Source organism: Coptis chinensis, chromosome 8 (genome assembly GCF_015680905.1).
Source record: "Coptis chinensis isolate HL-2020 chromosome 8, ASM1568090v1, whole genome shotgun sequence".
Classification (NCBI taxonomy): Eukaryota; Viridiplantae; Streptophyta; class Magnoliopsida; order Ranunculales; family Ranunculaceae; genus Coptis; species Coptis chinensis.
This window is the reverse complement of record NC_141463.1, coordinates 80648311-80676308: the sequence shown is the minus strand read 5'-3', so window position 1 is coordinate 80676308 and position 27998 is coordinate 80648311. Positions and strand designations below refer to the sequence as shown.

At 37.3% G+C, this 27998-nt stretch overlaps 1 protein-coding gene across 2 annotated transcripts; it reads left to right on the top strand.

Moving 5' to 3' along the window:
* Window positions 1–181: 181 nt before the first annotated feature.
* Window positions 182–26246, top strand: LOC147483427 (Rab3 GTPase-activating protein catalytic protein). 2 transcript variants are annotated; one of them, XM_086575336.1, is made up of 22 exons: window positions 182–328; window positions 403–446; window positions 525–588; window positions 655–760; window positions 858–925; window positions 1880–1977; window positions 2596–2767; window positions 3552–3774; window positions 9166–9292; window positions 11362–11471; window positions 11585–11665; window positions 14877–15005; window positions 15169–15302; window positions 16372–16461; window positions 16554–16627; window positions 18435–18618; window positions 18731–18802; window positions 20912–20951; window positions 23453–23727; window positions 24534–24711; window positions 24787–24998; window positions 25818–26246. In XM_086575336.1, the coding sequence occupies exons 1-22, from the start codon at window positions 278–280 to the stop codon at window positions 26106–26108; spliced, it is 2823 nt and encodes a 940-aa protein (XP_086431462.1). In that variant the 5' UTR covers window positions 182–277; the 3' UTR covers window positions 26109–26246. The 2 variants fall into 2 exon arrangements, with proteins under 2 accessions (XP_086431462.1, XP_086431461.1); XM_086575335.1 differs by having other exon boundaries at window positions 18414–18618.
* Window positions 26247–27998: the final 1752 nt, after the last annotated feature.

Genomic DNA, 27998 nt, shown 5'->3' with positions numbered 1-27998 from the left:
TTTATCAAGGGTATTTAGTGGTAGAAAAAAGGCTGGTCCAATTTAAAAGCTCATGTTAATTATGGTATACTCTACTAATTGAGATAAGTAATAGTCCCACGCGTGAAATTTACTAACGTAGACCAATCAGGGTGTGGTGTGGAGTCCTTAAAACATGGTAAAGACAGGGAGGTGCTTGTAAATTACTGAACATTATTAGAGATCAGAATTATTATTATACTATAGTCGAAAGTTTGGGAGGGGTTTATATGAGATTCTCAAAAGTGAGAAAACCGTTATGGCTTCCACCAGCAAAATCAAAGAAGAAATCATAGAAGAAGAACAAGAGGTAATCTACTCTTTCCACGTCATCTATTAATTTTAACTTAATTTCCAATTTATTACTTTTATTTTTTTTACCAGCTTGAGAAGTTCGATGATTTCACTCTAGCTTCTTCATGGGAAAGGTAAAAAATTTTCTTCTCTAAATTTATAACTATATGATTGTTGGAGAGACTGTGTAACTTTTTTTTATTGTTATTCAGATTTATATCTGAAATAGAGGCGGTCTGTCGGCAATGGTTGTGTGACGGTCCGAACAATTTAGTGGTATGCAACTTAACTTAAGTAATCGTGTTTTTAAAATTTATTATGTAATGACCATTTTTTTTGTAGGAGAAGGGTGCGGTTCCTTTAACGACGTTGTATAGAGTAAAATTTGATTTGAAGTACAATAAGAAAAGCTACTGCTTGGAGTACTGTTTTGAGATCAATAATGATGGTATTCTACATATTAGTTAATTGTTTCTCTATCAATTACTTGGGTAGGGGTGGTTTATTTTATATTTCTTGTCTGTTGGTTGAATTTTGGTTTTCAGGCAAAATCCTGGACTGGACTGATGGTTTGCATGATCTACAGCTGTCTTTTGGGGTAAAGGAGTTTTTGGTATGTCTTTGATTTGTTTCCCGAAGGATTGGTTAGATTTAGACAGCTAAGTTTGGTTTTAGGAGATGAATTTATGTAACTAAAGTGATCTTATTAGGGAAAACACGTAAATCACAAATGAACTAATAATAGTCTTTGCGACATTTGCTTCAGGATGAAGTTTGTCTATGATCACCTTAATTTTTAGCCATTATAAAGGTGCTTTGAACTAGGCAGAGATTATGCATATGTTTCCCAGTAAGAAGGTTTTATTTAAGATCAATCCTTACAAGAATGGCAATTTCCTCTGAACAACTTCTCTTCTAGTGTCTTTGCATGATGAACTTTGGAGAACAGTTTTCAATTTGTGCGTATGATATCATTTTTCTATTTTTAGTGTGTTCCTGTACCATATCATACTGTAACTTTTATACTTAAGCGGATATGCCATCTATGTGTACGTATGTTTGTTCAGTGATAACATAGCATGTTACAACAGTGCTGGTGTATGTGAATTGGTGAAATTTGATGCCTTTTGAAACTGTGTTGGCAAGCGTCCCTGAGATCCAACACAATTTTTTTTTGAATAAAGCTTAGGGATAGGCAGACCATTACCAGTATATTATTAGTAGAAACTATTACAACCCTCCCAAATGGATTCCATGATGTTGTGGGGGAGGGACCAAAATAGATAATTACATAGCCACACCACTTTTTTTATTGCACGGCTGTATTTTTGATATAATTGCTTATCAGTCCCTTTTTTAATGATAATCACTAGTCCTGTTCTATTCGCACATTTAAGGCATGGGCTTTCCTTGATTGTTGATAATGACCTCATCTATGTTTTAGACTTCTAACAATAAAGGTGAAGCATGTGGTTGTCCATAAGTTTATCTATTGGTTTAGACATAGAGCATGGTTTTGATTTCTTCTGTGGAACCAACCACTAAATTGTTCTTCATGCATTACTAGGTGATTGCACCTCTAAGTGCCAGTGGGGTGGTCCTTGACGCACCTGAGGCTACTAAACTTCTAAGTTCAGTTGCAATTGCCTTATCAAACTGTGGCTGGTAGGTTTTGCACCTTCTAATTGCTTGATCTTCTTGGCAGAATTGTCTGGATATATTTTCGATAATCATTTGAGATTAGTAGCGCTTACAAAGTTTGGGTAATGGCCATCAAATTTGAATCTCATCTCTCATTAGAAACATCCCTGGATCTTTCTACTAAACTTTAGTCTCCCTTTGAAACTCAGTGGTTGTGCAGTCTATGGGGACCATCAGTTACTGAGTTTTGAGGATGATGTTGTCTCCTTGGACGAGAACCCACCATAAGATTCATTCTCACAGAACCCATTTTGTCTGCCAGTATAATGGAAGTAGTTTGAAATATGCTATAAAACTATTTAGTATTGAACAATAATGGACTGCTACTACCTGTCAGGTGTTTTTGTTGGACACTTTAAGCTAGATTCATGTGCTGGTGAACTTGAGATTATCTGCACCAAAAGCAGCATTTGTCTTGTTTCCTTGTGCTTCCAGGCAGCATTAAACACATAACTTATTTTGTCTTCCTAACCATCTCAGACAATCTGCAACTATTATTTATTTGATGTTGGTTATAAGTCAGGAAACAAACTAGCTTATTTATTTGTTTTTAACGTAATTGCATCCTCTTTTTGCTTTCAGTGTCTGGCCAGCATTTGTGCCTGTGCATGACGCCTCTCGGAAAGCATACATTGGGATCCAGAACATGGGCACAGTTCTTACGAGGAGGTTTGAAGCAGATCTTATTGGTAGCCAAGTCCCAATAAGGCTCATGCATTTGGAGGGGTTGTACGAATTATTTGTTTCTAAATTTGTAAGTTCCTGTGATATTTCATATGTCAGCATTACGGCCAAGTGTCAAATATGATATGAGTATTATATCATTTATTTCTAGTTCGATGGCCAAAACTATGCTGTAGACATTCAAATGTTGTCCTTTGTTGTGGCCATATTGACAAACTTTTGTTTTGTAAATGTTCATCAAGGAGTCAACTCTGAAAAGAAACCTACAAATCTAGGAAACTTATGGAATGCTTAACGATTTGAAACATTGACGAATATATACAGACAACAGGAAAATAGCATATGAAAATTAAGAAACATGGATAAAAATAAAATAAAATTAAGAAACATGGATGATGCATCAGAAGCAATAGGTGATCTCCACACTCCGTGTTTATCATCATATTGCTATATTTTTAAATGTGCTTTAGCTTTTAGATCTTAGATTTACATTTAATTTGACATAATGATCATCAACCACAGCTCAATAATGGAACCTACTAATAAAACAATTTTAAAATCTATTTCTAATCTTGTTGTACATGCATGCACATTTGGATATCGATATCCTTCCATCCATTCATGATCCAAGGATACATTAATGATATATATGTGCAGACCTTGTTGAAATTTAGACTCCCTTGCTTTTTTGCATCCAGTATTTTGATTCCTCTGTATCTTGTTTGTGGGATCTCTCTATTACGCAATTTTATAGCACTGTACCAATTGTCTTGTGTGTTCAAGTATTTTTTACTTTATTAGATGACATCTTATACTTCCTTTCGCATGTTTTGATACTTGGTTTCACATTGTAGGCATTCTACACGGTGGACATCTCAACAGGTTCTTTCATGGTTCAGTTTACAATGAAGTTAACATACAGAACGCCTCCCAATGATGAAGAAGATGACGTAAATGGAGGTGATTCTGAGATAAATGAATCAGGGGACAATCCTGAAAATGGTACTCACTTCAGAGCACAGTGGGATGATGATTGCCCTTGGGCAGAATGGTATTCTTCAGAAGACCCTATAAAAGGTGAGTTCATTTTGGTAGTTTCTCTATCACCTAATTGTGTGATGGTCTTTCTGTAATTTTGTTTTTATTGTTACGTTTGTGTGATTTTTGCATGAAAATTCAAGATTTTGTCATTCTTATAATTTTTGTTTTGTTTATTCATGTACAAGTAATTACTCTGCAGATAGTTGCTAATACTTCTGGATACAGTTATGGTTATAATTTGTTATCCTTGTGCAATATTTCAGCCTAGATATCTAAATATTTATGAGACTTGAATAGATTAAGTTTTGGAATGTCCTGGCTTGTATGTTTAGCATGTTCACACCCCAAAACCTGATAATCAAATTCTCATTACATTAGATATTTGAGCATGGTCACCTACATCTCATACTAGTGAATTATTGAAAATGCAAGTGTAAAATTAGATTATTTCTAATGGAGAAGAAAGTTTGAGAGAAAAGAGAGTACAACTTAATTAGTTTCGGACTTTCGACCTTCTCTCACGCTTCTTATGAAGGAAAAATAGTCGGTTTCCAATATAGGAAACATAACAAAATCCCTTCGCGGGGGGAGACTGGGCAGTCCCACGGTCCCACCTATCTAACGTCTCACTTAGAACTCTAACAGTAAGTTTATAAGAGAGCTCCATTTAATATGTCTGTGGGGTTTTCTCTTCTCACACTTGACTAGTATGTTGGGAATCCAACACTATAGAATATAGAAGAAGAAGGTGCCAGAGCGTGTTTGAGTATTGAAGGAGCTGAACCAGTAGTTGTTTTGGCTACATATTCAACTACAACAGTTGGAATGAAGTTGTTGCACGTAGGTCAGTCGGTAGAGCATACTTGCTTATATTGTTTGAGGTAACAGGTGGTTGGTAGGAGTGTAGGACACGTCCTTAGTCACCAGACCATAGAGCGAGAGCGAGAGCAAGAGCGTCGAAGCGCTTAAATCAAGAAGCTCCCATTTTTAGAGCGCATACGGAGCGCCTATACAAGTATATTAAAATAGATACATATATGCAAAAAAATGTAAAGATAGCATCCCATTAGTGCCAAATTACCTGTTCAATGATCATGAGAAGTATTACAATATACTAATTTCACCATAATTTAATACTTGGCGTTTTGGCTACAACATGACATTACAAATATATCACAAAAAGATGTACGTAATTGATTCCAAAAGATTGAGAATAATATAAGTTTACAAAATGAAAACAAAAAGATATAAGTTCCCATCAATCTTGTTAGTAAGACTTGAACAAAGGGATTACACATTTACACCATGTCATGTGTCTGAAACTCTGAATGTCTAATTAGTTCTATGACTTTTATCCCAAAAATATTAGACAAAAGAAAAGCAATTTCTAAATGCTTTTAATCTAAACCAAAAATGAGACCAGACCAACTATTTCAATCACCCTTCGCGTGGTCTCTTTCCACGTGCAATTTCTTCACGCTGACCTTGTTCTTGAGCATTGCTTGAGGACCCTTCAGCTTGAGAAGACAAATTAATGTTTCCAAGTGAGGCAACACAAGCATCATACAACAAGTTGTGCTCCCTTTCTTCAACACCCTCAATGTCATTCTCCAAATGAACTTCATTAGCATAGACATCCCAGTTCTTGTAAGTTTCATAGTCAGCCCTATAACGTGACAATAGTCGTTGATTATAGTGAACAAAGACCAAAGATTCAGCACGATCAGCATTCATATGGTTCCTCTTCACACTATGAATGTGACTATAAGTGCTCCAAGCTCTTTCTGCACAAGAAGTATTAATGCTTTGGGATAACACTTTAAGTGCCAAGTTGTGAAGTTCATGTGTTGTTACCCCATACATATCCCACCAAGCTAATGCCAACATTGTCACTCTATCTGCAATTGCTTGAGGTCGAGCAAATGTTCCCTTGTTGCTAAGATAGTCACTTAGTTGTTGTCTTATCACTACCCTTTCCAATGGTTCACTAACCATTCTTTCAACCACATTCAAATAAATTTGATCAACGTATGGATCAGCATGAGTCTTTCTTCTTTGAGGGCCACCTAATTAAGAATATCATTCACACCAATATATACAAGTAATTAAATACTATTTCACCATATTATATAACTAACAAAATTGGAAAACATTTACTGAAAATAAGTAAGTACCTCTCAACCAAGCTTGGGAGTAATAGTGTGGGGTGAGCACATATGCCAAACAATGCAACGGACGATTCATCTTCTCCCACCTAAAATTAATAAGGTCTTCCATTATATCACTTAGCTCCCAATGATCAAGTAGAGCCTCTTTAATTTCACTTAACATATCACTCATCCTTTGATATACTTCACCAATCACAGCCTTGTCGGAATCACAAAAGCGAATCATAAACCAAATTGGCTTTGTAAATGACAATATAAGCTTTGCTTTTTCCCAAAATTCATCGTCCAATATTGTTTTCTTCACTTTTTCATGCTTGATATTCTTTGAACGACCTTTCTTGATCTTTTCCCACTCATCACTTAAAACCAAACTAATTAAATGTTTTTTCACTCGAACAACTCGTTCCAACATAATGTAGTGAGAGCCAAATCTCGTCTTCTTCACTTGAATCACCTCTAGGGCTGAAATGGTGCGAAAGATGAACAAAGCCATATTGTGATGCTTTATGTATAAACAAATTGATTTCGCACGCTCATAAGTATCATTAATAAAGGATAACGGTGTTGAATCCTTTGTCTTAGTTATATCCTTCATCAATAAGCTCAATGTGTGTGCCATGCAACCAGACCAAAAAATATGAGGGTGCCTTGCAGTAATAATTTCTCCAGCACTCTTACAGTTTGAAGCATTATCAGTTAAAACTTGGACAACATTATATGTACCAACACGCTCAATGGCTGTCAACAAAAGTTCAGCAATAAAGTCACCTGTCTTTTCCTCGCCGGAACAATCAACACCAGTAAGAAACATTGCTCTACCTCCAGAAACAGCCATCACATTGATCAATGTCTGATTTTTAATGTTGGTCCACCCATCAGAAGCTATTGACAGTCCATGCGTTGCCCATTGCTCTTTCAAAGGCATTAAAGCCTTTTCAACCTTGTACTTTTCCTTGTCCAGTAGTGTAGTTCTTATCTTCTCTGAACTTGGAGGCATGTACCCTTTAGGAGCCTCATTTATTGCTCTCACCATATCAAACCAAAAAGGAGACCTTGCTACATTGAAGGGAATGCCATTGGCATAGAAGAAACTACCTATCATTGCAGTGACATCGTTCCTTGCATTCACCTTAAACAAACCCAAAATACTCGAACTTGTGTTGCCAACTGGAGGAACTATTGGAGTTACTAGAATAGGATGCTTTTTGCTACCTCCATGAACTTTATTAGCTTCTTCTTCTTCTCTCTTCATTTTATCTCTTTCTTCTTTACTTACTTTTGAGCAAAGTACTACACCTTGTGCTTTCTGACCTGGTAACAAGCCAATCAAATGAGCTCTAATACGTGAATATGTACCAGTGTAAGGATCCTTTTTACATTTGAAATTGCATATCCACTTGCAGGCACCACCCTTTCGGACTTCAAGAAACTTCACATACTTTTTCAAAGGGGTGGATGAAAATTCATCTTTATCGCCATCACCCTCATTGTTCAGATTGTCGACAAAAATTGGATCAATTTGCTCATACTCGTCCATTTCAGTCTACACCATTTTTACAGAACTATATGTTAGTGTAAAGTGTTATAAATTTGGTAAAACAAAGTGTGTGAAGTGTAAATAAATTTTCATTTTACAAATTCACAAGTCAGCACAATAATGGTAATACATGAAGTGTTAAATGCTATTCTATTGAATGGCGCCAAAGCCAAATGTATTTTTTAGTGTGTGATCTTTATTTCTTTGCATAAGGAAGAAGACAAAGCCAAACAAAAGCTGTGAAGTGTGAAGTGGGGTTGTAAAGTGACAAACTTCACTACTAAAATCGAAATAGAAAGAAGAAGAATAAGTGCACTAGTGCCATGAGAACTGAAAAGCATGCAATAAATAGAAGAAGAAACTTACCTTCTTGATCAAGATGCTGAGCTCTTTATCAAGACAAAAAAAGCTTATTCAATAATCAATTTCAACAGTTCAAAGCTTTCCCCTTTCTCCAGAAGTATGATATTTGCTAAAATAGATAGATGAGGAGATCATATTTTAGTTTTAATCGAAAAGTTGTTGTAGTAATTTGTGAAATCGTCCCCAAGATCGCGGTCTCGACCATTTGAAACCGCGTTTTTTTTATTAACAGAGCTGGGTTTTTCATTTTCTTAAACGTGGTTTTTAGTTTTTGAAAGCGCCGGATTTGATTTTATAAAAGCGTGGTCTCGAAATATTTAGAGCGTGGTTTATAAATTTTGAGATCGCGGTTTTATAGCGTTTTTAGAAATAAACCGCAAGAGCGCGGATTTTGAGCGGGAGCGAAGGGGGGGTTGCCCGGTTTGTGTGACTAAGGACACGTCTAGTGTAACAGACTTTATTCTTGAGGTTGACTGCCGAGGCAGCTAGTCCAACTGGAGTGACAGGTTCGGGTCATGGTTTGACTGGCAACCTGACCTCCAAGACTAGCTTGGTGGGCTAGGACCAAGCACTGGCACATATATCTGTAAGCAATTACTTGCCAGCGGTGACTGGGTGTGATCAGGTCAGACTGGGGTTTTGGTTTTCTCCAGAACCTGGAGCTAAATCAGGTCTTGACCACAACTTCTGACCTGGAGGTCGGGAACTCGGGAAGTCGGGCTCCTGACAGAGTACATGCGCTTCTCCTGATGCTATTATCCAAGCACTTAGGCCGAACAAAGTGGCATGTCACGTCAAAATTGGACTGGCAGCCTGACCTCCAAGGCTAAGTTGGTGAGCAAGGATTGAGCAATGCTACATAGAGATATTACCTATGGAAGGTGAATGGGTGCGGTCATGTAAGACTGTTCCTAGTCAGATTTGCTGTCCATGGATGTATTCCCTTGGACTTGGGTCTTGACCACGACTCCTGACCTTGTGGTCTTGAAGTCCTCCTCGGATACAAGCACATTACATGGAGCTATAATCCAAGGATCAACACCCTGGTCCTGTGCTCCTTGTGGTTCGTACCCTTTTGGCTTGAGTTTTTCAAGCGAATCATGTACCTTATTTGGACACTAGTCAAGCGTGCAGCCACAGAATGTTTAACCACAAAAGCTAATTTAAATTAGAATGTTTGTGGTTAAATTAGATTGTTAAAATAGAATCATGTACCTTGTTTGTGCTTTTGTTATCAGAAAAAGCTTGTGTGTGTGTGTGTGTGTGTGTGTATTATATATATGTAAATATATATATTTGTTTTTAAATTTTGTAGATTCTTTAAATTTTTTTTTTCTCATTTTTATTATTTTTATTCAGGATTTGATCTGATAACTATTTGGTCGAATAAGATGGTCGAGGGATCTTCGGTGATGGCTGAACTAGAAAATGCTTCATCGCACGAGGCTGAGAACTGGTTCTTGGTTCCTGTTCTCTCTCCGAATCTGTAAGAATTTATTTGATCAGTTGCATGGTTATGGTATCAAACTGATATAATGTTTTAAATGTAGAGGGCTAGAGGTAGTGTTATGGTTGTTAGGCTGTTAGCCACACAATATCTTACATGCTGATAAGTTGTGGTGTTTTTCTTGGTGTACTTGGCACGACTGTTTATGGTTGAGGGACGAGCATGTTTATATTTTTATGTTTCACTCATTCCATAATGAATATTTTGCTGATACTTTATATGCAAGTACAAATTCTCATATTGACATGGATGCTACATTATCTTTGTAATGAGAGAAAGGCTTTATTATGTTTAGTTAGCTTTTCATGTGGTGCAAAGTTTAAGATGGTTGTCATTGCAAATATTACACAATGACAAATAGATGTGGGGTAAGAGGGCGGAATAGTTTTAAAGGTGGAAAACTATTTGGATGATGGAAGAGACGGAGTGAGACTGGAGCAGTAGTAATGCCTGTTTAATTTCCCTGATAAACAGATCAGGTATCAAGGCTCTAGATGTAGTACTGAGAGTGGGGCATCTCTCTCTTATAAGATCTGTAGCACAACTAGATTTGGCTGGCTAATCCCTTTCGAGAATTCCCGCCTTTGAATAGCCCAGCTGCCAGATATGAGAGGATCAGGATAGCTAGCGCTGATCACTCCCCAGAATCTGCTTACAGGTTGACCTGCATCCAAGCTCCTCCTCCGTCCTAGCGTGAGAAAGAATCTCAACTTTTGAACAATTTGGGCCAAGATCCTCCTCCAGCAGCTTTTCTCCGGGACCAAACTTTTGTAGTGGTCCCTCCTCTAGACTACTTGCCTCATGTCCTACCGGCCTGGACCTTGATTCTGAGCCCTCCATCTTCCTGGCTGCATTGGGCCATCCAGAACTGGACCTGATGTGTTACGTGCCGCATTTTGTGAAATTGTGTGAGATGGAATGGAGGTGTGACTTGCCTCAAGTCCAAACTGTCCTGAAGGAGTATGAGGAGGCAAGAAGTTATGTCTAAGTGGAACGTACATATACAACATCCTTTGTGGTAGTCAAGGTCGACCGACAAAAGCTCGTATCAGCATTCAGGAGGAACATCTTCTAGTACATACTAGTTGTGCTCCTTAGTTTGTAGCAACCATGTACAATAGCTATTAGGAGCCAGTTGCATACTTGACTTGGTCATATTTGGGCTTGGACATATTTGTTCCAACCAGTGAATTTTTTTTGGAACCACACCTTGTCAGCTCTTATTTAAAAACCTGAGGTTTTTAACCTTCAAAAAAGTTTAGTACATTTAGATTCTAATGTTGGACACACACTTCAAATTGGTATGATCAATTGATACAAAACATGGGTTCGTATAAGTATATAACACCAGAAGGGATAATTCCTTAAATTTGTACTAATAAATGCATAAAAAGCATACTACCAATATTTGACCTTATATTGACTGAAGCAACATGTACATCAACAATATGGAATATGACTTGAATATATTTGAACACAAAATAGTATTCAGCAGCTAGCCTTTTATCAACTTATTCTACATGTTGATGTTTTTTCATCTGATTTCTTAACAGTTCGTCCCTCGCCCCCTACATCAAAAAGAAAAAGGGAACAAATATCCTGCTCCTTTTGGAGAGCTTGTGGTTTAAAACTGATAATATGTTTGTTGAGATGTTTAGCTTAGTTCATGTGTGGCATTGAAAGCCTTGAATAACAATATATAAGTTCCCTGGCCTTTTCACTCTTCACCAATTGGTTTTGAGTTGGATGCCCAAATGTTTAATATGGTATCAGAGCAGGCTATTGTGTGTTTGGCCCAAAGGGACTGTTTAATCCACGTCACCCAAGTATGTTGTCCGTGTGTTAGGCTTAAGTAATGCCACTCGTGAGGGGTGTGTTGAGATGTTTAGTTTAGTCCACGTGGGACATGGACAGGCTTGCATAACAATATATAAGTTCCTCGGCTCTCCACTCACTGCCAATTGATTTTGAGTTGGATGCCCCAATGTTTAATATTGTTTTACTTTCTTTGGTATATGATAACATCTTGCATGATTGTTCTTTTCCAGTGATGATGCTTGCAAAGGAAATGCCATTGGGTTTGCATCTCAATTGCGTCTATTAATAAATGCATTGGATATCTCCTTTAGGGGCCAGTTTATTGAAGATTTTGTGTCAGGTTTAGTGAATGTTACTTATTTGTCTTTCTTGATCATTCCAGTTGTTAAATTCTGTCAGGTAATTCCAGCCTTTTCCTTAATTTTTGCCCTTCATCTGTGAATGTTGAAACAGGTCCTGATGATTTAAAGTCCTCAGCAACTGTCCCTCCTCCAACAGTTCTGGATCGCGTGCTTAAAGATCTGTTTCATGAAGGTTATATGGCTTCCATTTTTTGTTACTCCTGTATTGGATTTATAGGCTTATAGCTACACTTTTGATGCATGGCCTTATCTTTCATTTTATTCATCTATTTGTATCTTTCTAGGATATAGTCCTTGAATACAGGAACTAACAAAGAACGAAAATGTTGGAAAGCAGGGGACTGTTATATGCTTACTTGTGAAAAAAAAACGTATATTGGGATTCTTAATGTAATTAGGTTACCTTGTGCTATACAGTTTGGTAGCTTAGAAGCTTCATATATGCTTTTGTGCTTGGTAGCGTAGAATGCTTTGTGGTGGTATATGTTGTGCTATGACTTGACACTATTTATATAGCAGATAAGGTCACAATTGTTAGTGCACCTCAAATGTGCTGGTGTCACACTGTGTCTATTTTGGGAATGTTGTTGTTCATTCAAAGGGTTGTGGTTATGCCTCATCCCTGAGGCCATTGAGTCCAATGTTATCTAGACACTGTAGGAATGTAGAAATTTTACCAAGACATAAGAGCACTATGTTTCATGCTTAAGTTTAACATGTAGTCTCACCTTCTCTTATTGCTGATAAAAGAATAACGACTCAGGAAAACAAGATGCAAATATTGAAGACAGTGTTGTGACATTGGTGCCTGATTAGCAGCGTTCTACAACTTTAGATAGTGGTCAACCCAGTTTGGTTTGTAAGATTGATCTAGTAAGGCCTATGATCATGTGAAGTCGGAGTATCTTGACTATGTTGTTATGAGACGTGTTAGGGGGAGAGTTTGGGTTAAAACTTAGAAGATGTGAGTCTTCCGCTTCATTTTCCATTCTTGGTAATGGCTCTCCTGCGTGGTTTTTTAGAAGTTCGAGAGGTATTAGAGAGGGGAATCCCCTATCCCCTCTATTATTTCTTTTGGTGATCGAGGTGTTCGTTAAAATGTTAGGTGTTTTAGATGTGCTAGAGGGTTTTAGAGTGGGCCGTGAGCAGGTCCTTGTGTCTCACCTTCAGTTTGTGGATGATACGGTTGTGTTTCTTGGGGAGGATAGGAAGCAGCTTAGATACCGTTGTGGTTTACTATGCTGTTTGGAGGGGGTCTCTAATTTGAGAGTGAATATGTCGAAGACTTCAATTTTCGGGGTGACCAAGAGTGTAGAGGTTGATAGCCTGGTCTAGTCCATTGGCTGTAACGTGGGGAACCTTCCGAGTATAGGTTGAGGGCTATCTAGGATCTGATTATTGAGCGCTTTAGTTGGACACTAGCTGGCTGGAAAGGCAGTTTCCTCTCAAAAGGAGATCGTGTCCCTGTTTTGTATGCCTATAAGCATTGCTCATAAAATGGAAAGTTATTACTTTCTGCGGGACGACAACAAGGAGAGGCATAGATATCAGTAGAGCATCCTGTGTGGTGGAAGAGGCTATGCATGTCAAAACAAGCTGGGGGACTGGGTCTTAGGAGATTGCATGAGTTTAACCTAGTGCTGCTTGGTAATTGGCTTTGGAGATATGGTGAGGAGATGGACAGTTTGTGGAGGGGTTATTTCTTCTAGGTTTGGAAAGGATAATTTTGGCTGGATCATTGGTCCAGTGTCGTCGCCTTATGGGTGTGGATGTGGATGTACGGATCTTGAGGTGTTCCACATTTCATTAGATATGAGTTGGGAGATGGCAGGAGCTTTTGGTTGGGGTTTGGTTGGAGGTGACACCTCTTTATCTCTCTTTCCCTAGATTATAAGCCCTGTTTGTATGTTAATGCACAAAGATGATGGTAATATTGCTTGGGACTTGGGGTATTTATTATGCTCTTTCTGATAGGGACATAGTCAGTGTGGCGGCACTGACAAAAGCTCTAGAGTCTATTCCTATGGTGAGTTTGGACTGGGATAGACTTCTTTGTACCTTGTACGGAAAATTCACCACCAAATCTTTTTATTTTGGTTTTCTTTCTCTTAGTGGGGCCCTTTTCTGATTCCTGTATCCAACTTTCCTAACTTTGTCATCCGGGGTTCTTGTGTTCCGTCAAAAGTTGTTTTTTTCGTGTGGTGTGTGTCCTTGGATTGTGTTTTAACTATTGATCTCAGGAAAAGAAAGTTGAAGGAGCCTATAAAAAAAAAAGAACAAAAGAACAAAAGAACAAAAGAAAGTTCAAGGAGTTCTTGTTCAATTTTTGTCCTATGTGTTTAATTGATGGTGAGTCTGTGGATCATACCCTTTTATTTTGCCCTCTCACGTTGGTGAGTTTGGTGTTCCTTTTCTTGTTGTTCAGGAGTCGAGGGGTTTGCCCAAGGCCGGTGAAGGTACTTCTAGCCTCTTGGAACATTCACTCTCGGAAAGGAAAACGTTTATGGAGCATGTTACCCTTTGCAATATTGTGTAAAGGTCTCATGTTCTTCTGGGCGAAGGTGCATGAGGAGCTGCGGGATGTTCCTTTTGAGGACCTTGTATGTAGATGGGAGGCCATTATGTTTTGATTTGGAGACCTACCTTCAGTTGTTTGCATTTGTATTCCTTTTCTTTTTTGTTTTCTTGTAATTATCGGATATTTATATATGATACTTCTCCTATCAAAAGAAAAACAACTTTAGGACATATCAGGGGTATTTTCGTACTGTTGTCTACTGTCTCATGTAAGCATGTAGCCCAAATCTCACATGAAAAAAATGCCAAAAGACTACCTGCACTTGGAATTGCCACTTTAATTTATTTGTTTGCCAGAGTGCATTTACGATTGGTGTAGATCCCTCGACGTACGTCAATCAGGAGAAAGCACACAGCTCTGTGGAATTTTCGTTTTTTGTTCTTTATCTTTGTTCTTGATTTGATCGTTGCTGCATAAGAGTCAGGTCTAACATAAGTGAGCAAGAAAAATATCCAGTTTTTTTATTTTTTATTTTTCAGATATACTAGACATGTTTCCTTTTCTTTCATTCTGTCAGAAAACCGCAAATCATTTAATGGTTTATCTGCAAGTCAAGATTTAATTAGAAGAGCATGCTGATTAGGAACATCATGGTACAACTGTAGTAAAAAACGAAACTGTGACAACTGACAAGATTGATTTGCCTTCATTGAGGTCCTCTCTTGAACATCATTGTATGAGATACATGATTAATATGTTCTCTTTCATTTTTCTTATGATTTTGAGGCATTCATTGCAAAGCATTATGTGCTTCTTTGAATTGCAAGTTTAATAGTAATCTCTAACTAGCTGCTTGCTAATTTAGGAATGCAGATTCCAGACTATTCTAAAGGAGAACATAAAAGTTCTCGTGCCATTAAAGGCTCACCCTTGGAATCACTTTTTGCCCAATTTTGTCTGCATTCTCTTTGGTTTGGCGACTGCAACATACGTGGTATGTATGTATTCAAAGAACACTTTCTGGGCATACTATGTTTTAAGCACAGTTTTTATGAATTCATTGTGTTTCTCTGCATTTATACTTATTAAAGAATCATTTCCTAAACAATACTTGTTGATGACACTGTTTTTTTTACTCTCTTTTTCTTGGTCATTAGCTTTAGCTGGTCTCTGGAAAGAATTTGTTCGAGAAGTCCGTTGGTTTTGGGAAGAGGCTCAGATGCTACCCAGAATGCAATGTAATGGGAGTGTTGACCTTTCTACATGCCTTATCCACCAGAAACTACAAATGGTAATCTTAATTGTCACCAAAAACATTAAGTTCTGGCAAACTTTTATTCTTGATTTTCCCCATTAGCAACTAATCACCCTGTATTTAATTCGTTAATGGAGAATATAGTTGATATGTATTTAGATTTGAATGATTAGAAACTTACACGTAATCCAGAAGGTATAAACTAGACATTTTTCTATAACTGAGTACCAATAAGCCGTGAACGTGATATAATTTACATATAAAATCCGATTGAAACGTAAAATAGTGCGTGGATGATCCATAGTTGAGACCAATTATTTTTGAAAAAAGTAGAACAATATGAGGATGCGATGCTTATAAGTCATCAATTCTGTCACTCAATGTTCTTAGTCAAATGTGAGAAAAGAGAGGTAAAGGAACAAGTTGTTTTAACATTCAAATTGATTTGGAGCATCTCTATCTATTGTCAACACAAACCTTGTCCAACTTATATTATTATTACTTTACAATGCTTTCCTATTTACTTCAGGGATTTCCTCTCTTTTTTTATTCTTTACTTTGGAGATTGAGCTGATCTTCATTATCCTGCTTTTAGCCATTTGAATCGATTTCAAGAACTTTACATAAGAAGATCTAGGAGTTGCCTGGCCTTTATGACTAGTGTCTACTACAGAAGATGCTCGGAATACAATTAAATGGTATTCGACTATTTGGTGTGTTGGTCCTCCAGAAAACTTTTGAAATATTATTATGATTGAAAATTGAGTAAAATAGAGCAAGATATTTGGCATGATAGTATGATCCTCCAATTTCTTTTCTACTTTTGTTGTGTCTTTGTATTCAATTTGATGTTATTTCAGTTATGGTCTGATCATAGTAACGTACAAAAGTGAGATTCTAGTAGCCTGCAGATGAAGCCTTGGGGCTCTGGGCCTCAGGGTTTTGGGATTATTTCCACCTTCACCTGAATTGGGGCATGGGGGTAGAGTTTAGGGTTTAAAAGAAGGATAGGTTGTACCTATGAAAAAGGAATGTCCTGTATGATTTTCTTGTGAATTGCAAATACCATATTTCTTGGTTCACATTTTCAAATACACTTTTTCAGCTGGCTATATGCATTGACAAAAAGCGACAATCAGATAGCATTCTGCAAGACATGGGTGGGAGCAATCATCATAATTCTCCTCATAGTGAGGTGTGAATTTATATTTGTTATCTCTTGCTGTTCTCAAGTGCACATACTGGACAGTGTAGTTAATATTCTTTGCATCCTATGTTAAAATACAGGATGGCAGCCTAGTTGGGGGGAAGCGAACTCAAAGTGAACTGCCCACTGAACTCCGTGCTTTAAAACGTGACAGGTGAATAAAACAAGTGAGCACCCCTTATTTTCTCTTATCAAAAGCCTGTGACCTGATACTCATATGTTTGGTCATATCTTAAAGATCCACTATGTGTCATTTCAACTTTTTGTTTATCAATCCTATTGATATTGACCTACATTTTGAGTTTATCTGATATAATAATATAAAACAAGAAACCTCTGATTCTGAAATCATCCAAGTCTACCAACAAATCAATTGCTCTTTCGTTATAGAAATTTGTAAATGCAAGAGTGTTGCGTCCAACTTCATTGGACATAAAAGTGTCCAATGAGGGTTTGTATCGAACAAAAGGTATCAATGTAGCCTAAATGTTTTTGGCAAGGATGATCTCGACCCATGGAGATCATCATATCAAATAATCAGCTAGTTTTTTTTTTGATCGGTAAAATAGAGGTTTATATTAAATATAGAAATAGAAACTAGGATGAGATATCCTATTACAAGGCAAGAAGAAGAAGCAAAGAAAGAAAAACAACAAACTGAAACTAATTATGACATGGGTAGCAAGAACGCTATTGAAAAGGTTAGAAAGTTGATTTTTGGAAAATTTTGAATCGCGTATTAGAAGTGGGTGTTTGGTTTGGATGGAGGTTGCATGGTGCATAATACATTGCATGTAAACTGAGCAGAGAGTTAAAATGCTTATGTGGAAGAGAGGATAGGTGCACAAATGAGGAGAGTGGAAGAATGCGCATATGGCAGTGTGTAATACATTGTTTTTGAAAGGCTAAGCGAGAAAAGAGGCAAAGTGAGTATGTGAAAGACGAGAAAGGTGCACAAGTGACAGAGGGACAAGTGGGTGTACTTTATCATTTTGAAACCCAATTGCTGTAACTTTTGATTTGCAAGTTGATTTTTGACAAACTTTAGTTATTCACTAGAGCAATTATGGTCTGGAAGTCGATCTGGGGCAAGTGTTCAGATCTATTATGACTTAGCCATGAGGTGCTCAACGGACCTTTCAAATCTTGGGAAACCCCTTCTTGGCTTCGGCAATTTAGATTTTAGGAAAACACATGAGACGATGATGAACACACAAGTTTTAAAATTCCAAAAGATGTGCTTTGTGGGCATAATTAGGTAAACTGCAATATCAGGAGTGGTGTAGCTCTAATTATATTATAAATTTGGCACGATGTTTGATGTGGTTAGAACTTTCAAATGGATCCATCTCTTCCTCTCTTTTGTGTGAGGATGTTCACCATGATGTTGTGAGCAGCCTAACTAAACCTCTGCTCACGAGGGTCTTTTTTCCCAATATCTCATTCTTCTCCTTATTTTCATCGCAATTTCCATTTTTTCCCTCTTTTCCCGATAAGAAAAGATATCAGCTCATGATTTTTTTTTCTATTGGTTTAGGATATGTTGGAAGCCATACATATTTTTCTCTTTCTTCCTCTGATTCAATAGGCACAGCTAGACCACTCTCACGTAGTTATGACATGTTGTGAAAATGGAGACCTGAACCAGTAGAACATTTCATATGAGTTTCTTCATCTGATTTTTTTTTTTTTTTGGTTTTCATTTGTGCGACAAGCCAGGTACCTTCACATTATTTGTAGCTCATAACCCAAAGCTACCAAGCTTTATAATTCTTGATAACTTGGAGGTTGGAAGTATTCTCTACTTCACTTGTTATTATAAAAAAACAAAATTTCACTTGTTGGACTTCTCCCATACTCCATACGTGTGCTTCTCCATTTTGGGAATGCTGCAGATCAACTTGAAAATAATCTTTATAAGGCATCTAACTGAATCTTAGCTCTGGCCTTTTGTACTCTAGCCCCTTGAGAGCAGATGGTCGATATGATTCTAAAACTAGAATAGAGTCTGCTGTTGGTCCAGATGATGCTGTAGCATTTGGAGATAAGAGTTTATCAGAGAAATCCAGGAGAGGGACGGCTGGTGTAGCGGGGTCTATGATGCTTTTGAACTCATATCAAATGATGCATACCCCATATACACAGGTCTTTCGTTGCATATCTAATATCTTGATTAATTGATTTGTTTTTTTTTTCTTCTGATACTATTACTATTATTTATGTTCGTATTTATTTTTTATTTGTTTAAAATATATAGGACGCTCCAATTATGACAGAAGATATGCATGAAGAACGACTTCGTGTGGTTGAAGCATTTGGGAATGCATTTGTAAGCTTGCTTCCCCTTTTCATGCTATTTGTTTCCTTTGAATGCCCTACAATTTACTCAATCTTTTCCACTTTTTACAAGTTTTATGTGTGTTTGGATAGGTAATTTAATTGACTTTAACTTTTGCAACTAATTACTGACGCAGAAAGGAGACCTCACACGAGGTCTCACCATCTCAGGGCCATTTCTCGATCCGAAGGATATGTGCATAACAAAGACACCAGTGGGGGATCTAGTATCTAGACTAGGAAGCACGGATACCGATATGCGACATGGATACGACACGACACGGATACGTGGACAATGCATTTTTCAAAAATATAGGACACGGATACGTCATGGACACGTTTGAATAATATATATATAAATATTATATAATTGAGCATTTTTCACCAAATTCAAATTAAAATGGCAATTCTACTTCATAAAATGACCAATTCAAAAATGAGGTTCCTTTTACCGAGCGAAAGAAAAATCTAAATAAAAACTGAGCCAAGGTAATTTTGACTATTTCTAAGCAACACAAGTGGTTGCAGATGCGTAAAGTAAGAATATGGAAAGACGAGACAGAGATGTAGAAGGAAGAAAGCTAGAAGAAGGGAGAAAATTAAAAGTTTTTAACCATTTTTTCCTTTTGACAGCAGAGATTTGTTTCTTCTCCTTCTCAGTATGGTGATTATCTTCTTGTTGTGCCAGACAGAGAACGATGAAGATAGTTAAAATTATGCTTTAGCTATTGAATAAGAGAAGACCATAATTTGGAGAAGAAAGAAAATAGTATACGGCCTTAATTAGTTTTGCCCTTCTCTCACCCACATATAGATGAAAATAATAGGGTTTAACATAGTAAAAATACTGTTGGCCAAGGCCTCTGAATTCTCTTGGGAAATTTCCCAGAAATAAAAGAACTCTAACAAAGATAATGCCAGGATTTCATCTTTTTTTTTTCCTCATCTTGTTTTATTATGTTTTGATAACATGGTATAGGAGATGAGTTCTAGTTCTTCATAAAGTCATGGGTTGTATTCTAGGTGAGGGGAATTTGAAGTCTCAAAATTTAGCATCTTGCTAGGTGGGGATTACTTTAATCATTATGGGTTTTCTTTTTGAAATTAAGTTGAATATATCTGTTGTTGTCCAAAAGAGTAGTAAAATCTTCCAACTCTTTCATCCAAAAGGTAACAACCGTGAGACAAATGTTGGCCAAAATCTTTTGCTGTAAGAGAAGTTATCTTGCGCTTTTTACGAATACACTAATAATTTGTGTGTATAGTGATTGTGTTTGTGCCTGTGTGTGTAAATTATGTAGAGTGACATGTGTATATGGTACAATAAGATGTGTGATTACCAACCACATGCACGCAGAAACACAAAGGCACACTCAAACACAAACAAAAACACACACATGAACATTTTCTGTGAGTTTGGAAAATGATTCCCGTTGGGATTCACGAGTTGACAACTGTGGTTTTGAGTCCTCTGGTTTAGCAATAATCTGTGGAGCCTATAAAGTCCTCTTACTGTTTTAGATGAACAGAAGTCTACTTTTGTGAGTAGGTAACACTTTGTGTTCGCTGTTATGAGTATGGAGTATCTCGAATCTATGCCCAGCATCAGTTTCCCCCTTTTAGGCCCTGAAATTTATCTTCATAACATGAGTAGATTATACCATCATAATGGAACTTGAACAAATCAAGAATCTGGAAATTCATCTGGCATCTGTCTTTAGAGATCATGCTTGACCACATTTCTGTTTGTGTTGGCTATCAACAGTGCAGACGTTATTGTTATATTCTCCACAATTTATGGTCCCCGGAATAGTAATATAGGATTCATTTCCTTATATATTTGTTCTGTATAGTTGTAACATGTTGTAGTTGTTACTGGTATATCAACTCAATATAGTTTTTAGATGTGTATTGTCATTTGTGGAATGTGGTTATCATAATTGAATTGATTTCATTATAGGTTGCAAGTTTAAGTTTAATATATAGTAGCATAAAGTTTTTTACAAGCTTATTCATTTTATTTAAATGGAACTATTTATGCTTTAGTGATTTGTGCGCATGCACTAAAAAGAACAGCTCTCTTTTGGATTTTTCCTGACAGAGCTTTTCTGGACAATTGGAGAAGGACATATTGTCTTCAGGTAAAAATGTAAAATGCTTCTACAGTCTTCCTTCTAATTTATGATGTCTACCTTTTGTGTTTCATATGTTGGTAGTAACTTCTGTTTTCTAATCTAAATAGCTTATCAGGTGGACACAAGTAATATAGATTTTTTATAATTGTGGATCTTATGTCTTTAGGTTAGGGCTTAATAAGTTAAAGCAAGAGCGTTCATACATGAAAATATGGTTGATCATATGCATCTTAGCCCCTGCTTGGTACCCTGCAATCCTGCAAAGCAAATCAATGGAAGGAATCTTTTATTTGCAAGCGCTTGGCGAGTGTAATGGGATTTAGAGTTCCAGCAAATCATTCTTCTGGATCTCATTTTAGGCTTGGGAATAAATAAATTATTTTCTGTATGGTGCTGAAAATGACTTGCCTTACTGAACTCAAATCATATCCCAATAATTGGGGTAATTCTACTTGGAACTCTATCATTATGAACGCAGGGGGCAGCAACTTAAGTTTTAAATCCAACTTGATGGCAACAAAAACTCTGGGCCTTACCCTGACTGGGCTCAAGCCATGACTAAGCCGAATTATGAACTAGAGTTGAACAAGTTCAAGTGCATTATATCTAGAATAATAGTACAATTTTCCCATTATTCGCTCTGAAGTCATTAAGCACCATAATAATCTTTTGAAAGAAATGGTATGCACCTTCAATGAGTTGCAAATGTCGTATATACAGTACTCAGCAGGACTTAATTGTAGTGTGGTAGGTTATTTACCAGTGGAAACATTATATATACCATGTTTAACGATATTGTTCTTAGTTTTACGTAGATAACTATGGCTTTAACTTTATGCGCATACGTGTGGAAAATACGTCAATATTAGATAATTTGATACTTTGGCAATGGTTTTGATCTTATAGTTAATGCATGAAACTGTCCACCACTATACAGCAGTATTTATCCACTTCCCTTTGTCTTTATATTCTTCTCCGTCAGTATTAAATTCTGATGAAAGTGCAATTTTTTAACCTCAAGAGACGATGTTCAGGAGACTTTTGGTGCAGAAACCATCTTCCAGTTATAGCCGTATACCTGCACATATATGTATATTTTATCAGTTAGATACTTATATTGTTTTTAGTGTCAATGCACATGCCTTGGATGTGAAAACTCGTGATAAGCATATGCATATATGCGTCGAGCATTACTATTTTAGATATTTAAACTAGCTTTTATGATATACCAACACTAATACTTTAAGAAAATATTGGTCCCAAAAGTAAGTTGCAGTCTTATCTGCTTGGGCGTGTATGGGGTAGTGTGGAATATTGATCTTTAGATTGGTGAAGGTGATGGTGGGAGTGGTCAAGCGCTCGTTTTGGTGGCGGTCATGTTAGCATGATGGTGGTGGACTGGTGGTATTAGTTTAGTGGTGGATTTGGTGTTGGTGCTTAGTAAGGAAGGTATGGGGATGGCGGAGGCGGTGATGTTGGGGCTGTTTTAGTGCCTGGATTATGGCGGTAGGAGTAAAAAGGTGGTGTCTTTGATGGCAGGAGTCATCAAATGGTGGCGATAGGAATTGGCATTTTCTTTTTAGTCCTCTTTCATTGCTTAATGTGAACATACTCAAATAGCAATAATAGCAAGCCTTGGCATCTTTTAAGTCCGCTTTCATTTCTACATTGTAATAATAGTAAGCTGTCATCTTAAAGCAGAGAACTAAAACTGTAAATGTGTAGTGACTCCTTGGCACTATCAATTTATACTCATGTATAGAGTAAGAGTGAGGTGATTTGATCTTGATCAAAATCTCTGTTTGACGTGTTCCAGTGTTAGATTTATTAGATCTTACTTTTTAAAAAGTAAAGATGTTTACTCTGATATCAGCAGTGAACTTCTAATATGTGTAGGGTGGACTGCCTACTAAGGTTTGCCTTGAATCCATGATGTACCCGAAGCTTTTAGTAAAGCTAGTATTGTGAGATAATTGACAGTTTGGCTCATATGATTGTGAGTGGGTGGATATTGAAAATCCTTTTTCGGAGTCGAGCTATAGTTGGTGAAGTGTATAGCAGAAAGCCAGATACATAGGGTTGTATACTTGTATCTGACTTGAAAATAAGTAGTTAGTGAAAGGACTCGTCGTAGCAATATATAGAATCTAAAACTAATGTTCTGTGTGTGGTAGCCATTCACTTAGAAGTATAATAGGCATGCTGGTTAAGGGCTAGGCGTTACTTTACAAGCTTGTTTATCCCAATACACTTCATTCACCACCTGTCTCATACTCTCTATCTGACTACGTAGTTTAACTTTACAGCTCCATAGGGATAAATTTGTTCTTTAGATTCTATTGTCTTCCTTAATTGAGTTAGGAGCCATTTTTACACAATCTAAAGTCACGTTGATCAGTTTGAAGTACTTAAAAGCCCTATTTATTTTTTTAATTCTTGTGATACGGATTCTTATTTGGCCATAATATTGCGACAATTCAGTCTTGCTGATGTTGTCTTTGAAATAGATATGTCAGCATTTAAAGCAGTGAACCCAGATGCTGTCTTTGAAGATTTCATACGATGGCATTCACCTGGTGATTGGGAGACTGCTGAATTGGAAGATCAAAGATACAAAGTTGACAAACTGGAAGGAGTAGAGATTGTTTGGCCACCTCGGGGAAGGCTTTCAACACGTATGTCAGAGCATGGGAACTCATGGCGGCAAATTTGGAACAATGTCCCAGCTTTGCCAGCCTCTGAGCAAAAGCCTCTTCTTGATCCAAATCGAGAAGGAGAGAAGGTAATGTGTACATAGAAAGAGAGAGCTCTAGTAAATAACATTTGTTTGACCCAGAAAAAAAAAAACTTCTTTAACAGTATGCTGGGATTTCTCTTCATGGTTTTGTTAATATTTTGGCCTATCTATACTTCAAATATTAAGAAGATATAGATTACTCTCCTCAATACTTAGGAAATTTTGGTGATTTTAAGTTCGTGATAGCAAATATTACGGATGGAACTGCTTCAACCTCAGAACGGGGTCAGAAAATTGTTATTCAATTTTATTACCATGATAGTACCCAAACTATCATGACCCAACTCACATGTCATTAGATATAATATGATTGGCTCGACTGTTTGAGTAGCCTAGACCTTGATCACTTTACTGGACCACTCCATATCGTCCTGCAAAGTGCCTCTGAAACCGTCATATAAATAGGAAAGGTGAAAGTGAGTTGCATTCTCTAGATGCTTCGAACGCTAAAGGTGCACATATGAAGCTGTTAATCCCGTAGTGTCCATGAGATCCCGTATCCAATGTCTTTGTCAAGTATTCCGAAAAAGATCTAGGGACATGGTCAAACTTCATCATATCCATCTGAACTTTTCACTTGATTGCACTTCCCTTTCCGTGCATCAAAAGACTCAGCAATTGGATCTCCACCTATAATAGGAAAGGTGTTAATTGCAGATTAGAAAACCTTTAAAAATTGTAGTAGTATGAAGTGGTCTTATTCTTTATGCAACTTGATTTAATAGGAAGTTCTATTATGATAATGGCGTCTCTTTTCCTCCACCACTTCTGACCAACCACAATTTCCACAGATTCTTCACTACTTGGAGATAATACGGCCACACGTGCTTCTTGAGCAAATGGTTTGCACCGCATTTAGAGCATCAGCTGATAGCCTGAACCAAACCTCATTTGGTGGTTTCAAACAGATGAAAACTAAAATAGCGCAACTCTATCTGACAATGGCATCAACGTTGAAACCTTTGCAGGGTATATCCTTTCTTCGCAATGCATTCATTTGTTCATGCTGTAACCTGTCAGATTTTAATTGTATTTGCATTGCAGCGAATGATTTGCCTAACAAGGGTGAGGTTATTGATGACCTGAGACGGCTAAGCATTGTCTTTGAACATGTAGAAAAGATGCTAACTTTTGCAGCTTCTGTACATCGTAAGATGTCACTTGCACCGCGTCTCTCGAAAGTAATTTTTGAGGACTTCTTCAATTTTTATCTTCCTAGAATGGGAACAAGCTCAGCCGGTGGCCACGAGGATAAGGTAAATGCCTTCTCATTCTAGGCCGGAAGTTTAATTTATAGACTACATAGAAAAACTATCCCAAAATTGATTCTTTTTTGAGTGTGTTTTCCATTCTATGATTTTTATCGAGTCTAATATGGGCTAAAAGTAGTGTAGCTCCTTCTGTTTACTAGTTAGGTGAGTGAGTGCCATCATTCTTGAGGTGTCCTATGATAAAGATTGAACTATCAAGAAAACAGAGATGATGGGTTATATTATTAAATCAAGTTCGTAAATGATGGTAATATTTGAAATAGTTCTGATACAAGATGAGGTATGCTAATTTGCAACACCTTTTGAGAATTTGCACTTATGCCACTTCTTATGTCTAGTGCCACTTGGGGTCTATCATGTACCTTGGCCGTGGGATTGTAAAATCCCAGAAGAGTACAGAAATCAAAGCGTTTGGTCATTTACAAAATATTGTACATTTCATCGATGTTTTTAGAGACAAGCTAACATTGAGAAAAAGCCTTGAAATTGCACGGTGAACAAGGATCCACATTTCCATATGGTCAGGCGGTGGTGTGGTGCAATTGCAAGATGAGGACATGGCATAATATATCCGATGCATTGTTGTACGATTGAAAAGGATTAGTTAATATCTTTCCACTAAGTTCTGGGGACATATTTTAAATAAAACCAAGTAAATCATTGTTCTCTGCAGTCCTTCACCTTTAGCGTGTACCAACAGTTGATCATATAGAGGACCTCTAAATAAATCTTAACCTAGTAGTTTAACTCTGAAACATCCTAGAATATGTAACTAAAGTTACTCTTTTTTCCCTTTCCCGTCAGAGATTTGATATGAAGCAGAGGGTAAGAATGCATGAAAGACGAGCTGTTGAAAACCTGTTTAAACACCCTACAGCGAACCAGTCATGGAGGAAAGTTTTGAGCATGGGGAATCTTCTCAATGGCCATGAACCAATCCTCAGGGAGATTATCTTTTGCAAGCATGATAATGTAAGTGAAAATTACTATGGAGGCAGTACTGGCTCCAATCAAGAGATAAAGACACACAGAATGTACGTCTGCGGAACATCCAATGATCTGCGAGTCGCACTTTCAGTCACGTCTTCCGATTAGTCAGCTTTAATAGAAGTTTGTTTCAGTTGTTCCGAGTTTATAATATTACACTGTGTAACTCTGATATGTTATCTAACCGTGTATGACAGTTATTTAAATTGATATAGCAAAGTCGTGAACGCTTTGGTTTTTTTAGAACCTTCTTTTGCTTAACCAATAGCCAATTGACATTGTGGATTTTCTTTTCAGAAGAAACACCGTTTGCATTAGGACGAGAATTGAACTGAGTGGGGGCGTAGAGGGAATTTTTTTAATTTCTGCCCATAGTTTAGTTTGGTTACAAGGAAATTCAGTTGTTTTTTTGTTGGGTGGCTTTGCTAAACCACAAGTAGACTCGTTGCCGACAGCTCTCAGTGAGCTATTGTGTGAACAAAGCAGGGCTTTACGGTCTTGTCCAGTTGTTTTGTGTGTAGGTGTGAACTTAATGAGTATTTGGCTACTCCTGATGTTGGGGCAATATTAGCTTTTTGGTAGTCTATTGTTGTGTGCATGTTAAGAGCTATGAGTATTTTTGCTTGGAATTGTCGCGGCAGCGGGGCTTCTGCGAAATTTCATGAACTTCAAACACACATGAGCTCAATCAAACCAGATATTTGTTTCCTGTCCGAGACAAGGGTAGATGCGTCTACCAGTCTTGACAGATTTACTTCTCTCGGTTTTCAACACTCTGCAAACTTCCTCGAAATTCTCTTCTACTGCAAGCGCTACATTGCAGCCCTCATAAAAAATAATCCCCAGGCACTAAATGGTTATGTATTTTTGTCTACGGGCATCCTGACCAATTTCGTCACGCAGATATTTGGAATAGCTTCTTTGATCTTGTTGCTAATCATAATTATCCGTGGCTCATTGTTGGGAATTTGAATGAAACAACATGTCAATAAGAAAGATCTGGGGGAACCCCTTTCAGTTTTGCCGAAGCTACTCATTTCCTGCAATTTATGTTCTCAGCTGATTTTATAGATTTAGGTTTTGAAGGGGTACCATTCACATGGTCAAACAAGAGATTCAAGAATAATGGAGCAGATCTTATAAAAAGAGATTAGACCCAGCTATTGTAAACACAGAATGGAGAACTCTTTTCCCAAATGCTAGAATCATATATCTACCGATCATTAAATCAGACCATGGACCTATAGTTGTATACCTTAAACAACGTACACACCCTGCACCCAAACTGTTTCACTTCCAATCAATGTGGGCGAATGAGTCGGATTGTAAAAACGTGATCTCCAAAGCCTGGAACACTCTCTCTCTCAAGGATCTGAACCTTATCGGTTTTGCACTAAGTTGAAGAAAGTCAAGAGTGACCTCAAAAAGTGGAATAAAGATGTTTTTGGAAATATCCACTATCGTATCAAAAGTTTACGAGAAGAGATAAGGAAATGCCAGTCGAACCAAAAATTCAGCCCATCCCTCGAAAGTAGGCTCTTGGAAGAACTTAACCAAGTGATCGAACTTGAAGAAAAGTTATGGAGGGACAAATCAAGGGATACTATGCTACACCGTGATGGCACGAACTCTCGGTATTTTCACCTATCAACTGTTGTAAGGAGAGACCGTATCAAGATTAACAAAATAAAAAAGACAAATGGAACTTGGGTAGAAGAGCGATATGCTATCAGTACTGTCATTGAAGAACATTTCAAAGGTTTTGTTACCTCTTCGAACCCTACTAGAAGCATAAACGAGCTCAACATCATTGACCCCATCATTACGGACGATGATAACAACGACCTCATCAAAGAGATCACATTAGAAGAAGTCAAAGATGTTCTGTTCTCCATGGACCCTCACAAAGCGCCAGGCCCAGATGGACTCTACTTTTTTTTATCATAAATTTTGGGATATCATCCACCCTGAGCTTATAAATACCATCAAAAGCTTCAT

What these genes read in the sequence shown, in the direction of transcription:
- LOC147483427 (XM_086575335.1), top strand. Translation starts at nt 278, where the DNA reads ATGGCTTCCACCAGCAAAATCAAAGAAGAAATCATAGAAGAAGAACAA. An exon ending in TAAAGATCTGTTTCATGAAG is followed by an intron (nt 11,666 to 14,876) that starts GTTATATGGCTT and finishes TTGCTAATTTAG; the next exon opens with GAATGCAGATTCCAGACTAT. An exon ending in TGCATACCCCATATACACAG is followed by an intron (nt 18,619 to 18,730) that starts GTCTTTCGTTGC and finishes TAAAATATATAG; the next exon opens with GACGCTCCAATTATGACAGA.